Consider the following 27,058-nt stretch of genomic DNA (forward strand, 5'->3'; position numbering starts at 1 on the left):
CAAAAAAAAAAAAAAAAAAAAAAAAAAAAAAAAAAAAAAAAGCCAAAGACACTAATTATTTATTTACATTATCTATGTAGGTTGTGGTGGTAGTCAGTACTTCTGAATACAGATAATTGTACAGAGTAGGGGGGAAAAAGGAACTGTTTGAATGAACAGGAAATTTGTGCCTTCATTTTATTAATGGACAGGATACTTTCATCAAATTTCTTCACTATTCTGTTGTGTATCCTAAGAGAAAGTATTTCAAGCCTTCTTTAACAGTAATTAAACATATTCCAGAATTGATATGTTTTGTAAAAATCATTAGGCTGTTCATCGCTGTGTTTATGAAATACATACTATACAGTATGTGGGGATAAAATCAAAATTAGTAAAATCAGTTTTTATTGAGAGACAAGGCTTGATTGAATGCTGAGCAGCACAAACATGTTTGACCCTTACTTTAAACTGTGTTCTCTATGGTCTCATGGAAAACTGTGTTCTCTATGGTCTCATCAAAAAAATTTGCTGGTCTCTGCTGGGAATTTGATTTCACAGGGCTTGAAGTAAAGATCTTTTTCAATTTAGGCACAGTGAAGCCTTTGGCAGCCCTAAGTATGCACATTTATATATAATTTATATGAAATACCTATAAATCACAGAAACTATACTCCCACTTTGAAACAGTGATTGACCAAAGGGTCTTGTCTGGACACAATCAAATAATGAGGGTGGTCCTCCTCACTGGGAAAGTGAGGGCAGGAAGAAACTGCAAGAGCAGTAAGCCACACCTATTCAGATCTGTTCAGCTGAGTCACTTGAATCATTCAAAACATAGCTAGCTGATGCTGTTGCAGGGAAAACTACTAGCTTTGGTCTCATCACAGTTCTGTTGGTCAAAGTTCAGAGAAGAGGCTGTTCTTCAGCTTTTCAGAACAGTAGTGCAGAATAAAATGCTACAAGTATTATGATAAAGTAAATGAAACTCTCTTGAAGTCATACATTTGCAGATAGTTTGGTAGCTGCTAAAAGTGTCCTGAAAATTTAAAATGTTGTGTCCTGTTTGCAGTTGAACTGTTCTTCCAGCAAGTATTTAGTAAAATATTTAAATAACAAGTAGACATAAAAATGGTTCAAGTCAACTTGCTTTAAACATTTTAACTATCTTTGTTGCTATTTTCACCACTTAGTGCCTTTTCCTTGTCTTATGTATGTGCGTATGTAGGTATGTGTGTATGTATGTTAAACGTCATTTCTTAGTATCTTCCTAAAAATGGGGTCTAGGTAAGATATTTGCAACAATTTAGTCTTTGAAAATCTTTGATATAGTTTTGGTTCTCACGTTTTTACTTTCTGAACTTTTTCAGTGTGACAGATTACCTGTATCAGTATTACTGGTTTGGATCAGAATTGCTATAAGATACACAATACCAAAAAAGGGAAAACCTACTTATTTTTACTATACAGTAACAGTGTATACAGTCAGGAATATACTGTTTTACAAAGAGTAGCTGCAGCTCCTTGCAGTGATGTCTCCCATTTGCTTGATAACCGAAGACCATCTTCATTTGTGTAAAATGAGAAATATTGCTGTTTGCAACATCAGTTTTGTATTCAGGCCTCTGAACTGGCTATGTTGGAGGAAATTTCAGTTCTATATAAGATCATGAGCTGTACATCTCTTTAAGATCTTACTTTGTATTTACCTCTCAGGTTGGTACAAGAGGATGTGGGAATGGACATCCCCTTAGCTGAGGGTGTACAAAGCCCCAGTTCTGCAGAGATGAGACCTGGTGAGAAAAACTCTTGCTCATTTTCTTAATTGTGTCTTATTCCTGTGGCATTTAATTATGCAGCGAGAATGATACTTCTGTGCTGGTAAAGAATCAGTTCAATGTTAAAAAGAAAAGAGCATTGAATTTGCTTTATTTAGTCAATTTTCTTCTTCACTTGAGAAATTATAATTACAGTGTAACATTTTCTCTTGGGCATTGTTACCACTTGTTTAGTCCTTGTAAAGTTTTAATAGTCTGTATTATTTATTTTATAATTGACCTCTTTCTAAGTGAACTAAGCAGAACAACTTGAAATGTGCCATACAAGGCAGAGGCAAGGAGCAAAGGTATATCTAGCTCTTGTCTTGTTGAATATTACTTCTATGTAAGACTGATTAAGAGACTCAGAGATTTTTTTATTTGTTACTGTATCGAGTAAGGTATTATATGGTTAAAGCTAAAGATGTAAGTATTTGTAAATCAGCACTGAATGCATAAGAAAATAAATATTTACAATGGCTTTTAACTCATACAAATTTTCCCAGAACTCAGCAATGTTTTGATTCATAACTCAAATGATTTATATTTGCCCTTTAAGCTCTTAAATATTGTGGGTCAGAGTATGTTCAAAACCTCATTTTTGTCTGATGACTGCAAAAAAGTGTTTCTGGATTTAATATAATTTAAGAGCTCTGAACTACATTTGCTGTTCCTATAGATTCTTGTTTCATTTCATTAAACATTAATGCTGATATTTGTGTTTTGTGTTAGATGGTCTTAAATGTCATGATGTTACTAGAATTGATCTGTCCCAGGGTGTTTAAAGGTAGTTTTCAAGTACCTGGGAGATTAATTGTATGTGAAGTAGCTACAGTTCTTTTTCTCTTTTTTGTTCTTTTTTTTTCCCTTTTATTCAGAACCTCCCAATTCGCTTGATCTTAATGGTTCCCAGCCCAGAAGGATAAAGCTCACTGCTCCAAACATCAATCTCTCATTGGACCAGAGTGAAGGGTCTATATTGTCTGATGATAATTTGGATACACCCGATGAAATTGACATTAATGTAGATGACCTTGACACTCCTGATGAAGCTGACTCTTTTGAATACGCTGGACAAGGTAATAGTCTACATTGTAAATGTAGGGTTCATCAATTCTAGGCATTTTTATTTTTAGGTATTTTTACTGTCTCCTATTTTTTTTAACTTTTATTCCTCCTGTGTAAAGTATTATCCTTCTGTTTATTCAGCATGCAGAAAGAAAAAATTCAGCTGAATTAATAAAGTAAGAGCTACCTAGGGATAATGAAATTCAAAGTCCTATCTTTGTCCAGTACCATAGGATTTGTCTGAAAACAATTGTTCTTCCAAGAAGGAGAGGGCAGCCGACTGTTGCTGTAGCTAGCTGTAGCTAACTGCAGCTTCTTGCAGCTCTGGCCAGCTCTAGATTACAGTTACATTGGTCATAGTTAGGAGTCTAACTTTGTGCAAAATATGTTGGCTGCACCAAAGATCTTGCAGTACATAAGTGAGGTAGACACGATGTGCAGAGAGGTCTTTTGTTAGGAGGAAAGGTCTGCTTTTTATTCCCATGATTGGAAAGCTGAGATATGGAAGGTATATGGATGGCATAATAAAGCTACCTCAGGTGATGGAAGAACACAATTCCTTGTTCCACTAATTTTGATGTCCTTTCTCAGCAGGGCTAGCTGTACAATATGGATGCACCCTGAAATGTGCAATAGAAACTTCACTTTTTCTTCACATATTAATGATTTTCCCTTGGAGAAATATGTTTTACTCCGTTTACTTAGTTTCATGATGTTCAAAATACAGTGTTTCTTGTTCCTTGATAGTACCTTATAAAACATAAACATGTAGGAATTGTGATTGCTGATGTCAATACAAACAGATCACAAGGTATTTGAGGGGAAAACGAGTGTGAACATTTTACAGCCGAGAGCAGAAAGAAGTTTTAAAAATGGATCAGTTCAAACTGAATTTTCCCACGCATTTACTTTCCCTAATGCTAGTGAGGTTGCTGGAGCATACAAGAACAGTTGCGTTATTTTAAGTGGTATTGCCAAAGAGGCATCATTGTGTACTAACTCATGCATTAGCATCCCTAATGTTACTTCTCATGAGGAGGATGATTTCATTATGGGTAGATGCAGAGTGTGGTGATGAGTTGGTTGATAGTTAGAAGATTTTACAGTGAAAGTTAAAACTAACACACACAGAGGCTGACATGCTTTGACTGTTGTGACCACCATGTGAGAGAAAAAGTCTCTTGTCTGCAGTAGAACAGATGTTTACTTTAAACCCTCAGGTAATTAAATTTAACTCCAGTGATTTTGGTAGCCATTGTATTGATGGCATTTCCTCCCAGTGTTTTTTTTTTTCTTGCTTTCTAAATGTGATGATTTGTTTGGCTCTTAAAGTTAGACCAATTTCCCCAAACTCTTAAGTGAAGAGCTTAGGGTCCCTCTGGCTTTCGTGACATTTATACGGTTGTGTAGTTTTTAGATAGTTAATAGTAAAAATATCTTCCACTGAGATGAGCCATGAAAAGAATAGAAAAGACCTAAACAAAAAAACCCCAACATTTTATCAAAATAAGCCAGCAATAAAAGAAGTTGGCTATGTGTAATGTTAATCTGATAGCTAAGATTATAGTCATAAGAACCAGTGCAGAATGGCTTATTTGCATGGTAAATAGCCTTTGTTATCTTTGTACTCCTGTACTCTACTATTAGCTGATATGCACTCATCATGATGTTACCTGCAATCTCCCACAGTTCAATGTTTCTAACTGCTGCCAAACCCAGAAAAGTAAATACTGAGAAAAACATAGCTGCTGAGACCAGAAAGAACAGTGACTTTTGTCATGATCAGACTACTGAAGGTCGCTTTGAACTGCAAAAGACAACTGAGAAAAGCAAGACTGTTACCATGGTTCAGGAGTTCACCTCATCAATGAAAAATGTCCCTATATTATAAGTTAATACTGAGACCCATTTTTTCAAATGAATGGTGAAGAACAATTATCACAACTGCAATATGCATGAAAGATGAGAGCAGAAATACTAAAATACTTGTCTTGAACTCGCACCTGACTTGTTCAGAGATTGGTTGATCATCAGTTTCACAGGGTGGGGCTTTTTGGTCACAAATACCATACATTCCAACATTCCCTTTAGAAGCTATGCTAGTTTCTGAAATGAGCTTTTTATGATTATTGATTTAGATGACATAAAGATTTCATTTCTGAAAACCATATATGAGTATCAGTGAAGGCCTCTCCAATGAGCATATTTATAAAGTAAAATGGTTATTATTTTTTCTGCAGATATTTATTTCCTTTCTGAATTTCACACTGGTGCATCTTTCTCTGCAAAATCAACACTCCAGGCAGTAAAGGAGAGCTATTTCATCAGGAAGAGGCAGTCTAGTACCATTTCTATTAAAAAATAATTCATATATCCAAATTTCAACATTGGAAGTTTTATCAGGGTTTTAGTAATTTTTTATTGTCTTAAGTTTCACCAAACAACAAAACCCCCGCAACCAAAAACCAAACAAACAAAAAACCAACCAAACAAACAGAAAAAACAATGAAAACCAAACAAAACAAACAAACAATCAAACTCCAAATACAACATTGGTCAGCCACGTACATAGCCCAGCCTTTTTTTATTAAAGTTTGTTCTGCCAGCTACACTTCTCTGCCTCAGTCATGTTCTTTGTACTTCACAAGGAATCAGCTGACCAGACAGTTTTTGTAGGCTGTGTTGATAATCCCATCTGTCTATTCTAAAAGTACCTGAGCTGCATAATAGTGTCCTGTAGATAGTGCAAAATAGTGGAGACCCTGTATAAGGATACAGGATACAGGAATGGGCTGCCCTGCCATGGCCTGTCAAAGTTTGCATAACTTGACCATATGCATGTAATTTTCATATTGCTACCAGCAGTACCTTTGCAAAACTGACAACATACAAACTGCAAGGTATCTACCTTGGTTTGAAGGTAGTTGGGTTATGCATTTAGTAAGCTTATTCCCAGTGTCACAGAATACATGGTATAAAGCTGAATGCTATTGTTAAACATCATGAGCGTTGTGCCCTGAGAAAGGCATGAATATATTCTTCAGTTCCTCAGTATATAATCTGCTGAGCAACAGCTGTTAAACCAATATGAAATACTATACTTGAAAAAAACCCACTTTTTGTGAGACTGTCCTTTTTTTCCAACCTTGGATCTCCTCAAACTCATTTGGAGTTCTTAAGGAAAGAAGGGTTGACATAGTCACACTATATTTGCATTTGTATGTATTTCTTGATTTTCCATCCTTGTTTCCACCATTAATACAATTTTATTTGAGTATGTTTTTAACTCATTGGCTACTTAGACAGTGAGGAAAGAGGTGAAATATTCCTCCTTTCTTTCAGGATCCCATCAGGCAGGAACTAGGTAGAGAATTGTTTATAGACTCAGATTTCATTGCACATGAGAGAATCTACCTCAGAGAGGGGCACCTTCTGCCAGTATAATTCTATAATAATATTTTGTATTAGGGACAGAAAATACAAGACAGGCAGCAGTAGAAATTCAGACTTTGTTAGTCCTATTGTAGCGGTAAATATGTGCTCAACCTCTCTTTTTTGGAAGCCTTTTTTTGTCAGGTTAGAGAAACTTGGTGTTTGTAACAGATCTGGTGAAATTATTGGTAGGATTTATTGGAGAATTCAGTTTTATAAAGTAATAGTTAGTACATGTATGTATATCTACCTCAAGCTTCTATGCATATATATGTGGTATACATACAGTATACTATCATATTCCTGATTTCATGGATAACTTTTTTAATTGTTATGATAAACTAGTGTTTTTTGAGGATCATATACTTTGATTTGCATTAGTAGTTCAAGAAGAAGCCTTAATCAGAGAGGCACATCTGTAGATAACCCAACACATAGAAAGGTTTGAGGGCACCTATGAAATATTGTGTTCTTTAGTTCTTGTCAATTAAAATTGCTCTTTTGAGTTCATCCTTAATTCTCATAGATCTCGGTGGTATTTTCAAATAGAATACCTGCAGCTTTTTATGTACTCTGGTGTATGTCATTATGTATCTCACTCTGTCTTTGTTTACTGTTACCTCACTTACTGACTTGCAATTCAAATTCTGTTCTTATGACTGCAGAGACAGAATAATGTTTTAGAAAGAACAGTTTACTTTAAATATGTGTCATTCTGCTCTTATTTATACCAGTACAGTAAAAATGCACTTAATTTCAGTCATCCATATCAAATGTATGTAACAGTAAAAACATTTAGAGTTTTAACAGGAAGAGGTAATACATACAGTTCTCCTTTTCAGAAGAGCAGACTGCTGCTAAGGATGCTTCCCAGGAGGAGTCTGAATCAATCCCTGAGTACTCTGCGGAAGAGGAGCGAGAGGACAACAGGTTATGGAGAACAGTGGTTATTGGAGAACAGGAACAGAGAATTGATATGAAAGTCATTGAACCATACAAAAAGGTCATTTCACATGGAGGTAGGAGCAGCTGTAAGCATTTTTTAAATTGATGTAAAAAGTTCATGCTTTATTGATCATGATTTACTTTTATTTTTGTTCCATTATCATATTGCCAAAGGGAGAGAAAATTTATTTTTCAGCTTTGGCTGAAATCAGCCAGGCTTTAAAATCAGTGTGGCAATGACTAATAAGAATTTTAAATTTAAAGCTATTTTGGAAACAGCATACTGATATATATGTGTCAGGAACAATCTGGTCATTGTAGGGTAAAACTGTTTGAGACAAGGAAAAAAGCTTTTGACCTACACCAAAATAAAATTCTGAAAACTATATTTGGTGAGTTTTGACAAAACCTTTTGTGTGAGGAGGTATAATGCTCTGTGATTTGCTTAATGATGTATGTGATTGCACAGATCTAAACAAGCAGAGTGGCAAAAGAAAAAAGATTCTTTTCTCTGGGGCTTCCATTCTTATGGCTACTCACCTTACATTATTTTTCTGCCATTTATAGTTGCCAGCAGCATTTCACCAGGAACTGGTTTATGGGACTTTTTACATAATTTGTTAATAACTATCAAATAAGATACCAAAGAAAACATTTAAAGTAGGAAAATGGCCCTGTGTGCTTGCTATATTTTCTTTGTTTGTCTCCTTCCCATCTTCCTCAGAGAATTTATAGTTTCAGTGTCACTAGTACGCTTCCATATAAATTAATTTAAATAGATAAGTATTACTCTCAGTGCCTTTTCCTTGGTGTCTCAGTTTTGGATTATCTTTGGATTTTGTATTTTTAGGGGACACCCTTTGCTATCTGTTAAGCAAGGTATTAGGTTGAGTTGTTTTATTCCTGCAAAAGCTGAGACAGGCAGTGTAGCATCTTAGAGGTAAAATTTATGAGTTTATATGAGGATGCTTTTTTCACAGTGTTGTTGGTCTGCAACATCAGTTAAAGATACTAAAATGTTGAAGATAAAATGTTTTCAGTGTTAAGCCTCTGCCTGGTAAAAATTACATAAACAAACGATGGTTAATTTTTACATTAAAAGCAGCTAAATGCTAGCCTACAGCTATTCATGGTGGCCAGTGTACAGAAGGTTTAACCAGAATTATTAAAGATGTTTAGGGCTCAACTATTTTTCTACTACAACACTACCATCAAAGATTTATGAATGTGATGACACCTCAGACACAATTTAGCAAACATACCCAGATGGTTTAGTTTAGGAAACAAACACAATATATTTTTGGGCCTTGCTAATGTTGTTTATTTATATATTTTTGTGTGCTGTAAACTAATCAATATGCATTTGCGGTAAAAAATTGTATCTTTCCTACTGATGTTGAAGTTTATGTTTATATCAGCTTTGTGAAAAATCAGTGTTTAATGGGAGACTAGGTAATTCAGCTCAACTCGCATAGTATGAAATAATTTTACGTGTCTGATGTTTTGTTAGATCACTCAAATGTAAGATAAAGAGCACTTAGTTTTTTTTATTTTTGGAAGGCTGTTTTGCTATTAGTCAATAACATTAGTCATTGTAAAACAAATGGTATAAGATCTAACAATAAATTTCAGCCTGCTGCTGGCTAAACTGGAAATTTTTCTTGATATCTAGACAAATCAAAGTAAGTTAAGGACTGGATTAAATTCTGTATTTATGAACTGGCAGATTGAAGACAAGGAAACAAAATCATATCGTTGCATCTAATGTGGAAAACTTCGGACAACTCAGTTTCTACATAATGGCAGCAAGGCCCATTCCATATGACGTTCCCTTTGGCGGTACTTCAGTGGAATGTTTAGAGGGCCAGGAGTCTTTTCTTTAATCTCAAGAATAATAATAGCTTCTGGCTAAAATTAGTCAATAGGAAGTCAAGTCAAGCATTTCTTGATGACTCAAAGATCTACTGAACATTCCTCCCTACCAAATGACAGATAACAGCAAATGCAGAGCCTAGGTGGTAGCTACAAAATAGGAAAGGGAAGAGTAGATTTGGCAGCCTAGGTTTGAGATTGTCTTCAATAAATCCTGATGGAGAAATTTTTTAGAGATCTTTTCCTTTGCTTTAGGCTGAGATTTTGGGCAAATGGCTTTTATTGTCTTTTAGTGATGAATTAAAATACACTTGTCCCTTGGGTGAAAATTCCTTCTCTTCAAGCATGTGTGAGAAAAAGTGGCTTAGATTTATCTGTGGATTTTTCTTCTGTGTGTTGTTAGCATCTGCACATAATTGTTTTGCTTTCCATGAACTGCAAACTGTGCTCTGTAATTTAGTGGATGCACCTGCCATAATGTGCTCTTACTGCCAAATTCCTATGCCTGCCAGCTGGACAGATTGCTTTATTATAAAGTCTTTTAAAATTTTATTTAATTTATGGAAGGAAGGAAATGTCCTCCCTATTTGTAAACCAGAGGGGGAGAGAAATACTGCTTTTGCCTGTTGTTGTTGAAACCCAGCTGGCAGCCAAGCCCCACACAGTCAGTTACTCACTCCCACATGGTGAATCAGAAAAGTAAGAATGAGTAAAGTCTCGGGTTGAGATAAGGACAACTTAATATGTGGAGCAAAACCTGTGCACACAAGCAAAGCAAAACAAGAAATTCATTCACTACTTCTCAAAGACAGGCAGGTATTCAGCCATCTCCAGTAGAGCAAGTCCTCATCACACAAAACACTTGGGAAGATAAAGGCCATCACTCCAAATGTCCCCTCCTGCTTTCTCCTTCTTCCTCTCCTGAGCATGATGCCATATGGTCTGGAATATCCCTGTGGTCTGTTGGGGTCAGCTGTCTTGGCAGTGTCCCCTTCCCCTTCCAAGTTCTTGTAGATCCTCAGTCTGCTCTCTGAGTGGTGGGGGGCAGTATAAAAAGCAGAAAAGGCCTTGGTGCTTTGTGAACACTGCACAGCAATAACAAAAACATCTCTATATTATCAGCCATCTGATTTCAATGCTAATCAAAACTACAGCCCCATGCTTGCCACTGTGAAGAAAACAAACTCTCTGCCAGCTGAAATCAGCACAAATCCAAATAATCTAGTTGAATAAGAATACATGCTGAAAACAGGACTTGAATTTCATAAGCACTTTAGTTAGGTTTGAATATTGCTCTCCAGTATCCAGAAAGCACTGTAAAAGTCTTAGAATCTCCTTTTGCAAAGGTTAAGTGTTAATATTAGCCTTTAATTTTTGTCATAAAAACATGTTCTTGAGGGGAATTGAAGTTCCCTTCACAAATATTATCATCTCTCCCTTAGTGTCTGTTTTTCCTAGACTCAAAAGGTTTTTGAGCATTCTCTGAGTGTATCTGTCTTCCCTCTCTGCATCGCTAGTGCTGTCAACCTACAGCCATTCCTATGGCATCTGTATAAATTCCCTCCTTATTGCATGTATCCTTTGAGCAAAACCTCCAACTGAAATGCAGGAGTGGTTTTTATTTATTATTTATGGTAAATACAGAAAATCCATGGCAGCTGCAAAGGGCTCTGGAGACAATTAACCAACATTAATCCATCATGAGAAGGAAACATATTATTTTGGATAATAAGCACCTGTGCTGGGCCCTGGAATAGTAGTGCTGCAGCTTTGAAGATTAACAGCTATCATTAGGCAGCGATGGAGCCCAGAGAATGCCAGTATTGGACAACTGGAGCATTGAAGGTTAAAAAGTAATTTATACAAAACTCGAAGCAAAGGATTTAACTGATCCCCAGGAGCTTTTAAGGGATAGTGGAGTGCAGTCCCAATTGTAAATTGTAAAATGTTCTAAGCCATTGGAGCTGCACAGGCCAACTGAGATTGGACTGCAAGACTTTGCCAAACATAATTCAACCTATGCAGGACAACAAATGTAGGATGTTTACTTTAGCCCCTTATTCCTCAGTCTGAGGTGAGCATTCAGTACATGATTGCCATAGAGCTGCAATGAACCAGAAGTAGAAGCCTTAGAAGGTTTTTTTTGCTGGTCCCTATAAAAAGTCTACTAGTAGTTGTGCTATGTGTGGTTTTTGAGAACTTAGCTTCGCTGACCAACCAACTTCTTTATCACTTTATAATAGTTCATATATTTTCAGACCTTCAGTATGAAGCATTCTGGGATGCTTCAGCAGTACACATAGTAGCTTTATTGCAGGATTTTAAAAAATTTATCCTGTTAAAAGCCTTTGACATCGATAAAAATGCTTTTTCTTTTTTTTTCCACAGGATACTATGGTGATGGTCTGAATGCTATCATTGTGTTTGCGGCCTGCTTCTTGCCAGACAGCAGTCGAGCTGATTACAACTATGTCATGGAAAATCTTTTCCTGTGAGTGATATGTGAGCAATGTGACAAAGTCTTTTGAGTTAGAATTATGCAGTGAGAGGTAACCTGTCTTTCCTTAAGAGGTAGTTTTGGCCATTAGAAGGGGAGTGACAAGGAAAATAGCAGTTTTAGATAAACTGCCCAGTGGTGTATTATTTTGGTATCCTTTATTATTCACCTTCCCAAATTAAGGTGTATTTGTGAGGACCAAATCTGACTGTTAGTATCTCTCTAAAAGCCAAGGAGTGGGATATCTTCACCTTGTTGGGGCTACAGTCTTTACACAATTTCACTAATGATTTCCAGGTCTTGCTGAGAGCAGTCACCAGGGGCTTAGACTGTTTTTCAGTGTTCATTGTTTATTATTATGATGTATCCCTGAACATATTTTTAATATATGCTGTCTGGTTTAGGAGTTACTGGGCCTTTTTTTTGACACTTGCTTTTTAAAAACAGGATAAATGGCAGTTGCTGACATAAGCATCTCTAACTATGCTTCCTGACTCCACCTCCTTCTGATTCAGCTAGAAGTGGCAGGGGCCAGTTGGGCAGGACACAAATTTGGACACATAACCCCAAATCACAGGAAAATTATTCCTAATAGCAATTGGTTTGGCAGCCCAAAATTTTGAAGGTAACTCTCTCCTGAAGTGCCTGCAGCTACTTCCACTTACAGCTGTTAAAATATCAATCATTTGTGCTAAATGTGCTAAAATGCAGTAATTAATATCTAAAGCCAGCAGGAGACCCCGCCTTTGTCATTTGCAGCTTACAAGGCGCCGAGAGCACAAACCCGGGTCTCCTTAATATTCCAGCCTGTGATGATGCACTTGTTGGCAGCCAGTGCCTTTAACATTGCCTCTATGTGTGAAAATCAAGTCTCAGTGTTTTAGTTTCTGGTCAGAACAACTGGTATAATTTGCCCAGTCGAGCTTCTAAGAACTCAATGCCATCTATGGTAACTGATACACACAATGCTCAGTGATTTAGAGAAGAAGGAATTACTTCAGGGGTTTTAACTTGATAAGTAAGGAACAAAGCTGACTGTAACCATGACTGACATTCAGTAGTTGTTCTTTGTCTTCACCCAAGACACTTGTTCCGATAGAACTGGTGATAAATTAACTTTGCAGAGAAAGCTTTAAGAGCCTTTTCCACATGGCTTAAGTATATTGCCAAAGTAAATTTTGTAAGTCACTTTTTCTGGAGTAGTAATAAAAATGTGAGTTCATGTTGGCTGTGAACTTGCAGCTTATTTTAAGGCTTTTAGTCAGTTGGGTCTCTCCAAGAAAACAAGAAAAAGGAGTAAGTTCAACTCTTTCTTTCCATTCTAGGTCTGTATGGAAAGAGAGAGAATACAACAGTTTGCTAAATATACAGTAACTGATATTTTAAAATATTTGGTAATTCTTTACTATTGAATTATATAGGGATCTGGAGAGACCTGCAAACCACTGAGTCTCTTTTTTTATACAGCATGTTTCTGGTAGCATATAAGCTACCTCTAGCTTCTGATTAACAGCTGTTCTCAACAGCTCCTTTCCCGTCTGAATTCATTTCACATTTCCAGTTATCTTCTTCCTACTTTTTATATTAACTAATCCTGTAAAATTGTCTTTGAAGGGTTGAATTTGTGTGAAAATACTTGAAACAGCTTCCACAGCAGTTTTTGTAGATAATGCAGAACCACATTGTAAAAAACTACTGTTTAGTTTGTGGTTGCCTGGAAGTCAGATTAAAGCTAGTCCACAGGTTAAAATTTTTAAAAATAATCTCAATTTGAAAAACAGCACTTCGCAAAACAAAACCAGCGCTTTGTTTTCTGAGTGATTCAGTTGTTCTAGTCAATGAGAAAATTTCTGTGCATATTTTCAAATAATGAAGACATTGCCATTATTATAAAATAATAAGAAATTATTCCATAACTGTAAGTCTTGTCATATTTTAATACCTACTTACACACTTGCACTTACAAACTTGTATGTTTCAGTGTTAAGTGCCTTTAAAGCACTAGATGTTCTGCCGTGTGGGAAGGGCTAATCTTATAACCTGTCAAATAGCAGCTTTGTTGAAGTAGCTATTAAAGGAAGCTTTATGCATCAGAATGTCCGTGCAATCCCTTGCTTTCCTATATCACTGTTAGACATAAGCCTTCACAAATGTGAGGCAAAAGCAGGGTGTGCACAACTGCAAGGTAAGAATGAGCAGTGGATTGCATTGAGGGTGTAGTGATTTGGGTGGGATTTACCAAATGCATGGAGCTGGTCTAGTTAATGTTGCCTGCTTTATGGCCAGGTAAAATACCACTCTCTGGTGAGAACTAGATTTCCTACAATTCTTCTAAAGACATTGCATCCTAAGGAATTTAAGGGTCAGATTAGATTGTGAGGCGTTCCCATAAAACTCTGAAAGGGGCCATTATGCTTAAGGATAGAGCTGCCTTTTGTAGTGAGTGCACTGAGGCATTCAGGTTTTTAAGGTGTGACTTTTAGTTTTGCGTTCTAGTTTTTACATAGGCATGCCTTGAGGCTGGATAGTAGAGAGAACAATTTGAACATTCCTGTGATGATCAGCTCCCAGATGGGGTAGGGATTTCTGAGTGGATCATCTGCATAAGTAGTCCCCAACAAGAATTTAGTGATCTTCTCATTTGAATGAGTAGTGTGCTCTCTAGGTAGAATGCGTTTGGCCCCAAGAGCACGGTCTGATAATGGGTGTTGGGAGAGTTTTGCTCACAAAATGAAGTGATGTCATGGAGTGCTCTGTTCCATCAGATGTCAGGTTGATGGGCAGGTTTTCTTGGGCTTGAGTGTCAAAGTATTTGTATTTTGCAGTCAGAGACTCGATAGCAGGACTGTAAGGATCACATGAAGTATAAACAAGTATCTTCTGACACCTTTTATTATTGTATTGAGCAAAATTGGTCATTAGAACAGTGAATAGAAGTTTCTCAAGAGTTAATTTCAGAAGTTCCTAGGACTTCACAGGATGCCATGTTCTCCCTTGCAAAATCTCCTGATTTAATTGCTTTTTAAGAAAAAGCAAATTCACCAGTGATACTTGAAAACTTACTACACAGCTCTGTTATTGTGAGGAATCCACATATTTTTGAAGGCACAGGTAAGACTGTTGTTTTTTAGCTGCGTTTCTACAGGTATCATGGTGATCAGTGCTAAATGTTTGATTTTGTTTAAAGGAAAAGAAAAGCCTATCTTGTCATAAAGTGTTCAATCTGACTTCATTTATTCCCAATTGCCTGATTTAGTTAGGGATCAATCAGATAGTGTACAGTATATGCTCACTGACATCTGTACTTTTATCAGGTATGTAATCAGTACCTTAGAGCTGATGGTAGCTGAAGACTATATGATTGTCTACTTGAATGGAGCAACACCAAGAAGAAGGATGCCTGGATTGGGTTGGATGAAGAAATGTTATCAGATGATTGATCGACGGTAAGTAGTGTTTTCCTGTCTGATCCACAGCCATTATTTTAAATAGTGTCCATTTCTATAGCTCTCCTGTATGCCAGGGTTTACTGAATATGATCTTTCTTTATCTTTTATGGTTTTTCTGTTTTTCTAAGAAACTGTTGCTTTTGTTACTTAGATTACGGAAGAATTTGAAGTCATTTATAATTGTTCATCCATCATGGTTTATCAGGACAATTCTGGCTGTAACACGACCTTTTATAAGGTATGTAGCAAATACCTGTGGTTTTATATGTCCTTGAGAATCCATAAGCACCCTAAATCATCAAACTGTGGCTGTTAATCTTTCACTGAATAGTGCTCATTTTATAGTTCATGTTGGGATTTTGGAAGTTGAATTTCACTTTCCGAAGGTGAATAGGGGAAAAAAATTATACATATGAGTATCTAGTTGTGGAAGTCATAGGCATGGTTTTCTAAACCTGTATGTGTATGTCTGAGAATTCAGTTCCTTAAAATAGTCTTTGTTCAGAATCCAGATAAAAGGCATATAGAAAAGGGGACTGCATGTAATTATAATCACCTTATTTAAAAAATCCTGGCTACAGAACAAGATTTGGCTATGGTTCTGGGTTTTTTAATTATCATTACTGCTCCTAGCTCATACAAGAGGAACTGCTTGCACCCTGAGTTGTTTGAATGCATTTGAATTTAAAAAATGTTTAATGCTGTCAAAAATAATGGTTTGATTAGTAAAACAATTTTTAAAAAGTTACCAACTTCAAAGACCTCACACATACTGCAGAAGATAGGCAGGTATGCAGTCAGGGAGAGCAAACCAGCACATGTAAAAAAGAGTTGCTTCAGGCAAGAGACGAATCTTCAGCAACAAAGAGAATGAGTTGTGTCATCATAGATCTCGGAGAGTTCTCTTTACAGTTTGCAGGTGAAGACACTGCAGGTGGAGATCTCTGTGGAGATCACAGTCCCAGAGTGCTCTGTCCTGATAGAGTGACATGGGGTTGGGGAAGCACATGAGTTGTTCCATTGCTGCCGAAGTGCAGCAGGCAGAATGTCATAACAGAGCTCCTTTCTAGATGTGGTATCTTAAAGACCAAGCTGAAAGTTACTATTCAGAATACCAGAGTAAAAGGGAAACAATACTTGGAATTATCAACAGGAGTTAGGAGGATTTGCTGAGTTGCATTTGATATCTGAGATATTTCTGTTGCCATCCTGTGTGCTCCCATAAATGGCAGTTTGGTCTTTTTTAAAAATCATGTCTGTTTCAATTCATTAGTCATTTATTCAAAGTAGCCATATTAAGCAGCAATGATTAGAGGTTTTTCATTGTGAAACAGGAGAAAATGTTCACTCTAAATAGTTTGGCAAAGCAGTTTAGCAGTGTGGAACAAGAAACACTAGAGACTATCTCAGCCAGGTAGACTGAGTCTTGGTGCAAGAAGAAAGTGAAGGGCAAATAGAAGGTGAAAAGGTGGGCAGGACACATGGCTAGTGTGACTTTTGTGGAGGATGACATGAGGTATTTGGACCCTTACCAAGGATAGAACATTATGAGTTCCCTTACCTTTCTTCAGGAAGTAAGGAGATAAAAGCTTGATTGGATTGAAACCCAATGACTATAGCTTAGTTTGCTAGCCCTCAGCTGTTCTCTGAACCCATGAGAGGCAGAGTGGGAATTTTAGAGTGAGAAATTAATTGGCCACAAGGCAAGCAGAGATTTCAGTGAGATAGCTGAAGGCGAGCAACATAATTTTAATTGCATATCAGCTGAGATGTGGGGATAAACAGTAAAAATCAAAAATCTGAAAGACGACAAAATGGTAAGGGGCTGTCAAGTGGCTGAGTGTGGGCTACCCTCAATTCTACCTCAGCTCTATCTTTTTTCTACATCAAAAACTGGCAAGATAATTTAGTTGAGTGTGGGACCCATCTTGAGTGACAAAGCATTGTTTGAATATATCAAAATAAAGAACTAGAGGTAGCAGATGGAGATCTTGGATACTCTTTTAGAATCCCTGTAGATATTCATGCCAAAAATTATTTGAGCAGTGTTAGGTAAGAAATTAGATTTCAAAGGGGTTCTTCAGGTGGTGAAACATGCTTGGCATTTGACAGAAATACTTAAATGAGGGAAAGTTACCGTTATTGGCAGCATGCTTTCCCTAAAGTCTGAAAGAAACTGTGTCTGGGATGCCCATACACTGACTCCTACATGAAGGAATTAGAAATCAGTCGCTGTAGTGGAATTGGTGGACCCAGAAGAATCCTCAGGAAGAAAAATTACCCATTGAAAGATTTTTTAATCCCTTCCCACCATCTTCAGAAGCTTATGATTGGCTTGCAATTTTCCAGGTTAGTTTAGATAGAAATGCTAATGCTGCAGATTATGATAACAATTTGGATAAAATGCTAAGAATCTATATGTTACCGTGCCTTGACTGGACAGTTGTGGGTGATTCTTGCATCTAAAATGTGACCACTCTTTGTGCCTAGTGAGGCTAATTGGGTACAGAGACAAATTACAATGAGTGAGCTTAAACAACTGTTCACAGCACCTTCATGTATTCATGTTCCAGTTGTCTCCCTTTGCATTATTGGGAAGATATGTCTGTTGAGCAGAGGGGCTGTAACCTTCTGCTCAGAGCTATTTCAGAGGCTCCATGTTGTCTGGCTGTACCTGCAGGTCAGGAGTAAATAGAAAGAATATGTTCTGTTTTTCAAGACCTGTGCTTAACATATATGGTCAATATGAGCTTGCCACTGTTACTGCTGTTTTAAGATGATCTAAATACAACCAGAGCTAAATGTGAAAAATTGCTTTATAAGCCAAATGAGAAAGATTTCTCATAACTTCACACTTATCAAATAACTTAGGTTAGGCAAGTAAATAGCCTTGTGTTTTAAGTGTGGAATTTAGCCTTTTTTCTAAGTGATCATTTTACAAGCACAATAAAATAATCACATAGCACAGCTGAAATGAACACATTATTTCGTCATAGAAAGGCGCTGCAGTAAGAATAGATGCAGTCAGATCTGTGCTCTTCTGAATAACTGATGAAATTGAGTCTTATTGTGTTTGATTGAGAATTGGTGTAAAATAGAAATGCTGAGTCATCACAATCCCTTGATAACTGTCTTTATGATTATATCCATGTCAAGTAATGCTTTCCATCTCTTTTTACATGTAAGTAAGGTAAGGGATTTGAATCTTTTCCAAATTTTTACACATCTCCTTCCAACTTAAAACTAATCACATTGTCTACTATGTAGGAATTACAATTTATGGTGTTGGCTTAATAATGTTATTCAGGTAGTCTCATAATCAGCTGAACTGCATTAAGACATGATTATTAAAATTATTAGATTACTCTGTCTGAGTTAAGGTGCAAACAAGACCATATGCTGAAGCACAGACTTTTATTTAGCAGTAATTGTGAGGGAGAGACAGAAAGAAATAGAATGGGGGGAGGAGAGGAGAAAGAGCATGACAAACACAGACAAAGTAGAAAAAATACCATCACTCTGTGATCCTGTTGGCATCTCCTTGGTCCTCTTCTTCTGGTCTTCTTGGTGATGAGGTTTCCAGTCTTGTCAAAGTTATGGTCACTGCCTTCACTGAGTGGGGGAAGCCCACAAAACACAAAGTCCATTGCGTTTATATTCACTCAAGTTCAGGTGGGAATGCCCAGGTACCTTGCCTTCTAAGATGTTAAGAGCTGCCTCTTACATCAGTGGAGCTGAGTCTTTTATATTCTACCAGGTATGTCAGGGATGAACACCTTCAGGCTCTGTGTGAAAGACCTGGTTCTTCCCCACAGGGAAGTTTTCACACCTGAGCCATTATGTAAGAGAGGACTGGCATGATAAAAGATGTTACCCACCTCACAGGACTTGCCTCTTACCAGCCTTATTTAGCTGTGGCAGGTGGATTGTTTGAGTAATTAATCATTAACAGTCCAGTCTCTCAGTCTGTAATTGAAATATGAATATCCAAATGCTTAAGTATTTCATACATTTAATACATTTCTTCATTTGGTTTTAGCATGTCATAAAAGATTGGGGGGCAGTCAATTAATACCTTTTTTCCTGTGTTTCAGCTCTAAGTTTAGCAGTAAGATACAGTATGTCAACACATTGGCAGAGCTTCGTGAGATGATTCCAATGGAATATGTGCATATACCAGACAGTATTGTCAAGTAAGTGATGTACAGTAGCATGTACTTGTGCTAATGGAAATTATTTCCACAAACTGATAATAGTGTGAAAGACTGTATGAAAAACGGAAAGCACTTTCCTGTTGTTATTAAAAATGATTGTGTGTTCCTCAAACATTTCACTGTCAAACTCAGTGGCAGGAGACTGCTGTGTAACAGAAAGACAAAACACAATAACTGTTTACCTCTATTTAAGTGGAAGTGTTTTCAAGTTTCAGTCATGCAGGGCTTTTAGCAGAAATGTTAATTAAAAGATAGCCTATTCAATAGAAGACCAGTGAAATTCTATAGGTTTACTGGTCTTTGCCTTGTCAATTCTTGTGGTTAAATTCACAAATGCTGAAAGATAGTTTCTTCGTTTTTGCTGCTTATGTGAAGAGGTTTTTTAAATGCAGGCATTTCCAGAGGAAGATATCTGTTAAAAAATTGTAGGAAGTTGATTGGTATTGCTCACCTCAACTGACTTTTTTTCAGACCTGAAAGCAACAAAAAGAAGTGATACACCAAGACTGAAAGCATGACTGAAAAAAATAATGGTTTTCATGTAGTCATTATTAAAAAGATGTTGTGTTCAGGATTTTATTTGTAATTGTTCTCTTCAGCAAATGTCCCAGGTTTTGAATTGCTTATTCTAGAAGGTAGTTTGAAGAGGAGATGTGCAAGTATGATTGTATTTTCATTATGACTGGTCAGTGACAGCTTTTGAAGTTGTCATAGATCTCCTCGACCCAGGCAGGAGTTTTCACACCTGTTTCATAGTAGTTGCAAAGCAATTTACTTTGTCAAGCTGCTGGTGCAATTCCAGGGAGCAGGTGGGAATTTACTGTTTTCTCAACTGCTACTGCCAGACTCAGGTCTGGCAGTAGCAGTTGAGAAAACAGTAAATTACAGTTGCAAAATCAGGGGTCACAGAGACTTTCACTGAGGTTCATTTGCTGCTATAACTTCTTTAGAGGTGGAGTGATGATAAGAATGTGGAGCAGAGGCTGTTGGTCAACTGACAGAGAGTTGTCCATAATGTTCTAACATCCCTAACAAATTTTTTTCTGGCTCCTGTAAACATTTCAGTTTCTTATGGTTCCCTTTGATGGAAACCTTACCTTTCCTAACCTCAGAGAGTTTCTGTCTGTTTCCTTGCTGTGTTTTATTGTTACACTGTGGCAGTACACGCATCTGTGTTGCAGACATTTTTTTTCCCTGTAAACTTAAAAGTGTTCAGAAAGTCCATTCACCTCTCAGACCAAAGGTGAAGTGATCCCAGCAGTAGTACCAAAGAAACTTTAGTACTTAAAGAGTTTTATGGTAATACCTGCTTCACGTCATCAGCAGCCAGATGAGAGATCGTGATTTTGCTGAAAAAGACAGACCTGGAAAGATGACAATTGCACCCATTGGTGGCAAGCATTTCAAGATGTTGTAATAAGAAGATTTGGTGGCTGTGTGCATTCAAGGCATCTGTGAGTGGCTATTCCCATACCACAGGGAGAAGAGCAGTGTTTAGTTCATAGCTTCCCTTTTGCTGCAAATTTGGAGAGATTCCTATAGAAAAATACAACTCATCTTTTGTCTTCATAATTGCTCCATTGCCAAGAACAAGCATACGACCTATGGGCAAGAAAAATCCCCCCTTTAGAAAGTACACAGTGTTATGCCAGAATTTGGGTTGTGTGATTTTCTTGGTAGTTCTCAGTGAAGCACGATACTATATGATTGTTGTATATGAACTTGTACATATTTTCTCTTCCTTCATCCATTCTTATCTTGTAAGGTATGATGAAGATAAGTGTATTAAGAGGAGAATGAGGTAAAAATTGCTTTCTAGCCTATGCTGCTGCTCATAATAGAGTGAATCTGTGTGACAGCCTTTCACCTGCAGGCGACCTCAACAGCTGAATGAGAGAGGACTTGCAAAGACATGGCATCTTACTTTCCCCTTCAAGCTGTTGAGATCAGCCTCCCTTGCAAATAAAACTCACTGAACTGTAAATGTCCTTGACTTGGCCCAGGCTGCAGCTAGTTTAACATTACCTGATAGAGCAACTGAGTGCTTTCAGCTCTGTCCACTGGGCATGCCTCAGACCCCTGCTGCTTCTCTGTCTCTGCCTCCAAGTGAGCTAAATAAGGACTTACAAATTTAAGGTGGGTTGAGCACAGGGATAAATAGCATCATACTGAACTGAAGAGCTTTCGGGTTAGCTCTAAATCATACTGGATGCCTTACAAAAGCATGTACTCTATTTGTTCTTTGCTCTGCTATTGCTCTGCTTCACTCTTATGCTCTGCTTGCTTCTCTGTTTCTTTATATCAATAACTTTTACTCATGCAGACTGGATGAAGAGCTGAGGGAAGCTTCAGAAACAGCTAAGTAAGATAGCTTTCAGCTGAATCCTGGCATTATATTGTTTCACAGGAATAGCTTGAATGCAGTAGTACATTGTGTTTGGTACAACAGGCAGCTTGTAGTTTCAATTGCTGTGTAAGTTGCCCCATTTGAGAATTGACTTCCCCTCTCACTGCTTTTGTACTGCTGGATCTCAGTAAAAAATAACCATACCCTTACACTATAAAATATTTTTTGCTGTTTTTTGATGATTGTTTCTATAGTCATGGGAATGACTGAAATCACATACTTCTCCATTAAAATGGATCATTAAACATTTTCTACTCTTCTCTTATGTCAGATGATTTATACAGTTTTTAAGAGATAGTTCTTGCTATAATTTTTTTTTCAGTTCATTAAATCAGGGTTAGCTATCTCAGTTAAGGTAGGTATGTAAAGTCTTCTGTCTTTCCAATGTTGGCTGGGTAGGCTAGGGAATTAATACTTGATAATAATATTATATTGTCTATGGTTACTTAATAAAACAGGGGCACATGGTGATCAGATACTTTAAAATGATAACTTTGTGCTTTGACTTGAATATAATGTGGAAGTGTGGTGTACAGTACCAAAGAAATCCTTAAGAAGTGCGCAGTCCATGACTCTCTGAGCAGAGCTTTAGAAAGTGTACAGTGCACTTTCCTCATGTGAGTATTGTACACCAAATTCCTGAGGAGAAGTCTGTGTCTGTTAGTTCTAGTATAACATTCTCCCTTGCAGTTTTTGTAACTAAATATTTTGAGTTTTGAAATTGCTTTCCAGTCACCTTCTTTTTGCTTATGCACTTCAGGATTTTTAACTTACAGCTTCTTCTTTGCTGTACTTTTTCTGAAAGTTCCTTCTTTTGCAGTACACCTTTTCCTTCAGTTCTTCTGAGGTCACTTTCTAAAACAACTATGGAGAAATACCTAAAACACTAGCCACGACTTTTTGATTCCAGGAGTTAAAACTGCCTCAGAAGCAATAAATTCACATAAGCCGTTATCTGATACCACCTGACTATTTTGTTAAACTAAAAGGCCTAGCCACCCTTGAAATACAACTTCTATCCCTTCTGTTTGGACATTTTCAAATGCATTGTATATGCAATGTTGTCATATAAACATATGCATATGACAATGAGAACTCTGTTGAAAAAAGCTGCTTTCTTGTTACTTCATTTAAAATAGTAGAGACAGCAGTGTAGCAAGTGAAAGGGGAATGAAATATTCACATGAGGCATCACTGATTATTGTTACTGTTGGATGTATGACATCACTGTAGTGCATTTCCCCTCCCTAACTTAAAGAAATAGCTTAAAACTGTTACTCAAACTAACATGTGCTGTGGGTACTAAGATCCCTACATTCCTAAAAACATTTGTGTGTTTGTGCTGTCAAAGATACTCACTACAGTTAGTTATTACATCCCCAAATTTGATGTCAAATTTTAAAAGAGAAAGAAATCAACACAGAAAAAATGTTTACTCATCTTTTTCCTTGTATCCAGAACTAGCTGCCTCTCAAATGATCCAGAAATGGCTTCAGTGGAGCAGGAGTAAGAATTTATGCCTAATACTGTCATTACATTTTAACATTACTTTGCAACAATACTGCTAGGAACTGAGGCTGGGTAGACTCCTTAAAGCATTTTTGAGACCTAGATACTTTTATGGTAATATTCAGGAACAACATGGTACAAGCAGACAAAGCATTGAAACTTTGCTATATTTATATTTTATATACTTTATATATGTGTTATATACTGAAGATTTGTTATATTTGTGCTGCATTAGGAATGTGTTTGAGGTGTCCTTAACCATTTCCAAGCAGAGAGAGATAATTGTTAGCCTGAGAATATTCTGATCAAATTATATTAAAAACAGATAGAAAAAGTGGAGGATGATCACAGTGAAGATGGTTCCATGCATTATCCTAAATTTCAAACTTGCTATTCTCATTCAAAGATTAAAAGTCTTATCTTTTACTTTGATTTCTGGGCCGTACTCTTAACATGTGCCTTCTCTATGCTTTTCTGCTTCTCAGCTTCTTTTGTAATTATTTTCCTGATTAAATCTCAAGCATCTTTACATCTTTTCCTTTCAAAGATGGACTTGTTCCTTTGGAAATGGGAATCTGTCAGTCCCCTGGTGTGCCGTTGCTCTGTCTGATTCCGTAACTGTAGTATGCAAATGGAAAACCCTGCAGTGCTGCTCTTCCTGTTGATCCGTGGGAGTGTTTGTAGGTGCAGTGTGTCACAGGAGCGCTGGCAGTTTCTTGCTGGAACAGCGTGTCAGGAGAGCCAGCCCTGCAGCAAATGGAGTGTGTGTCCTGGCCAGTGTGCACAGGGCAGAGGGATTGAGGCCTCTGCTCTCCCTGCCCATCTGATGGGTCTGTAGAAATACAGAAATACACTGTTGTCTCACACTGTACGGGAAATACCATATAGTAAACCTGAATACTCAACAAAAGATTCCACCAATAACATGAGTATTAATAAATAATTATTAAAAAATAATTAGAAGTGTATGTAGCGAAAAGTTGCATAAATAAATTGAAGCTTTGGTTTTCACTTAAAAAAAACCAACAGTGCTCTAGTAAGCTATCACTCTGTGACAGCTTATACAGAGGTTATAACTCTAAGCTAAATTCCTGATTCCTGAACTGATATTACACTTCATCTCTTTTTTTCTCAGACACTGTTTTATTCTGTAATGAGTCAATATCAGAACTGTTTTTCAAAGTAAGAACAAAAGATGACGTAAGAACAAAAAATCACGTGTTAAAGACTGTGTATGATTGTGACCTTTTGTGGCTTGAACAACTTTCCTGTTTTTCTCAAACAATAAGCTGGGCAGCAAAAAGCAATATGAGAAGAGAATTTACATTAATGTTAAATAAATATAGTTAAGGCCAAATTAATGTTAATTCATGGCATTTATTTTCTCTGCATAAATATGAATCTGTCTTCTGAAGTGGCAATAGTTTTCCCGTGATCATATCTCTTATTTCTTGTGTCATTTCTTCAGGAAATAGCATCCTATGTAAATCCCTTCACTCTGAGAATAGCTGTTTTACACAGACTTTTTTTCTGTATGCTTTCTGCTGAAAACACCTCTGGAGTCTGCCCAGCACTTAGTTTGCTTCTGTTGTCTCTTTCATTTTGTTCCAAAGGCTTTTGTCTATTATCATGCTCTCTTGTGTTCTGTTTTGTTCAACTCCTTTCACTTCTCCATGACTTTAAAAAAAAAATTGGGAAATAATTCATAGTGGAAGAACCATTGTGTAACAGTTCATAAATATTGAGGAAATTTTAAATTATGTATTCTTTAAGGAAGACTATCTTGAGGCAACATTTATGAAGACAACTTCTTACTCTAAAGAATACTTCTAAAGTTTTTGATGTCATGTGCTTTGCACTATGTGACAAAACTGTATGCTTAGGAACATTTTTAGGAGTACTCATTCCTGTCACACTGTTGTGTAATTCCACCAGTGGATCTTCCCACACCTGTAACACTTCAGATTGCAATTGCTGAAAAAATAGTTGTTAATTTCAATACAACAGTAACAGAACTTACTAAAGTGTGTACTTTCATAGATGTACATAGGATGGAAGTTATTTCACACTACTGCATTTAAGTAAATGAGAGATAAGGCTACTAAACACTTTATGGGAGCTCAGGATTGGGGAAATAACTAGCTCTGTGTTTTCAGAGCACTCATTAATTTTTGTTGTTGTTCTTTGTCATTTTGTCTTTAATAAACAGGATCGACATGACACTGAAATAAGAAGCATCATTGCCAGGCATTTGAAGAAGAGGGTTCACATGGATTTTCATCACCCAGACAATCACAACCACACTGTACAATAAGTGATTTGGTCAATTTAGTTTGGTTTATAAGTTTCCCTGTCATTCAGCAGTTCAAGAAGACCAAAAGAACCAATCCTATGGCCATGGAGACAGCAGAATTTTGGGTCCTGGTTATCCTGGTTATTTTTGTTGTTTCCAGAAACAGTTTTCATTAGGAAAGCTATATCATCTAGCATTGGTTTCTCTGTGAGCGCCATTTCCTTTTAAAAGGATACCATTTTACCAACAGTGTGCCTCATGAATAGGTCAATGAGGATGGGGATTTTTTAATTTTTGTCTTCAGCATATTAATGTTTATGCATAGCTGAACGCAGTAGTTGTTACAATAAATGTTAGTTTGCTTGTGTCACAGAGCAGCAGCAACTTTGCTGTTTAAAAATAACTTTAGAAGCTATGCAGGACTTTCTTGAATTTGGCAGGCTATGTTTGATCAGGCTTTGGGTAGCTTGTTGTAGTGAAGGGTGTCCCTGCTCAAGGCAAAGGGGCTGGAACTAGATGATTCCTAAGGGCCCTTCCAATGCAAACTATTCATGCTTTTATGAATTTGTGTTTCTTGAGGTCTGAAAAGTCTTTCCATCTTCATTAGTGACTTTTTGTTTGATCAGAGGAAAGTGTGATATGCTAAAAAATAATAGTCTCGTTAGACTTCCCAGAGGATGAATGAGTAACTGAAATAAACTTTATTTTAATAATTCTGCTTAGTATATTTATTTTAGGCATAATTTCCTCAAAGCAGCGAATCCTGTAAATTACTTTCATTTATTCTGAAATTCTTGGAGCATTAATTTATTGCTGCTTTCTAAGCCTGTTTCTTCCAGAACACTTTTTTAAAAGTTATGAGTCTTCAAGTGACATCCTGTCTCCAATTGTAAAGGCTATTAATTCTCTGAATATGAATCAAATATTGTTTCCTACTGGGAGCTGAAAGCTGGGAGCCATACTCATTTGTTAGGAAGATTTGTTAAAATCTTGCTCCAAGTGTTTCTATTAGATAAAAACAGGTCTTATAGTGGTATTTATTGTCTGTAAACACCAGTAAAAAGATAAAAACGGAAAAACCCTAAGCATCTTTTGTTTGCTGGGATCCTATTTATTTGCACAAACGTTACTACAGTAAGTCCTACTCCTTACTGGGAAATAGCTTCAGTTTCTCAAATCATGCTTTTACAGAAGTGTGCAAGTTAATTATCTAGTGATTTCTGTTTGTTGGCTTTAGAAAGATGAGAGTCAAGAAAATGACAAATGTTTGCCCGTACCCTAATGAATACAGACAGGCACTTTCCAAACCTGCTGACTCGCCTGCTTTTTGGGAAGTCCTAATGGAAGTCTTATTATTACATACTCTCTGAAATACTATTCTTTTTTTCACAAGATTCACAATCCACAGATGCATGCCCTAGAATTACATCTGTGGATTCTTTACTTTTTAAAGAAATCCTTAGACATAACAATTCAAGATAAGTTGCACCTTATTAGTATGGTATAACTCTAGTCCTGCTTTCAGTTCAGAATTAGTGATGAAAGAGAAAACAAGCAAAGTAATTCTTGGGGCATA

At 36.8% G+C, this 27,058-nt stretch overlaps 1 protein-coding gene across 1 annotated transcript in view; it reads left to right on the plus strand.

Moving 5' to 3' along the window:
- The window catches only part of PRUNE2 (prune homolog 2 with BCH domain), a 102,587-nt gene extending 76,392 nt beyond the window's left edge, over positions 1-26,195 (plus strand). The window contains 10 exon segments of the mRNA XM_031056878.1: positions 1,696-1,775; positions 2,675-2,875; positions 7,139-7,315; positions 11,502-11,604; positions 14,925-15,056; positions 15,211-15,297; positions 19,154-19,252; positions 21,597-21,635; positions 23,139-23,186; positions 25,399-26,195. Coding sequence (XP_030912738.1) covers positions 1,696-1,775; positions 2,675-2,875; positions 7,139-7,315; positions 11,502-11,604; positions 14,925-15,056; positions 15,211-15,297; positions 19,154-19,252; positions 21,597-21,635; positions 23,139-23,186; positions 25,399-25,420 — 988 coding nt within the window. The 3' untranslated portion in view covers positions 25,421-26,195.
- Positions 26,196-27,058: the final 863 nt, after the last annotated feature.

Source organism: Geospiza fortis, unplaced genomic scaffold, assembly GCF_000277835.1.
Source record: "Geospiza fortis unplaced genomic scaffold, GeoFor_1.0 scaffold12, whole genome shotgun sequence".
Lineage (NCBI taxonomy): Eukaryota > Metazoa > Chordata > Aves > Passeriformes > Thraupidae > Geospiza > Geospiza fortis.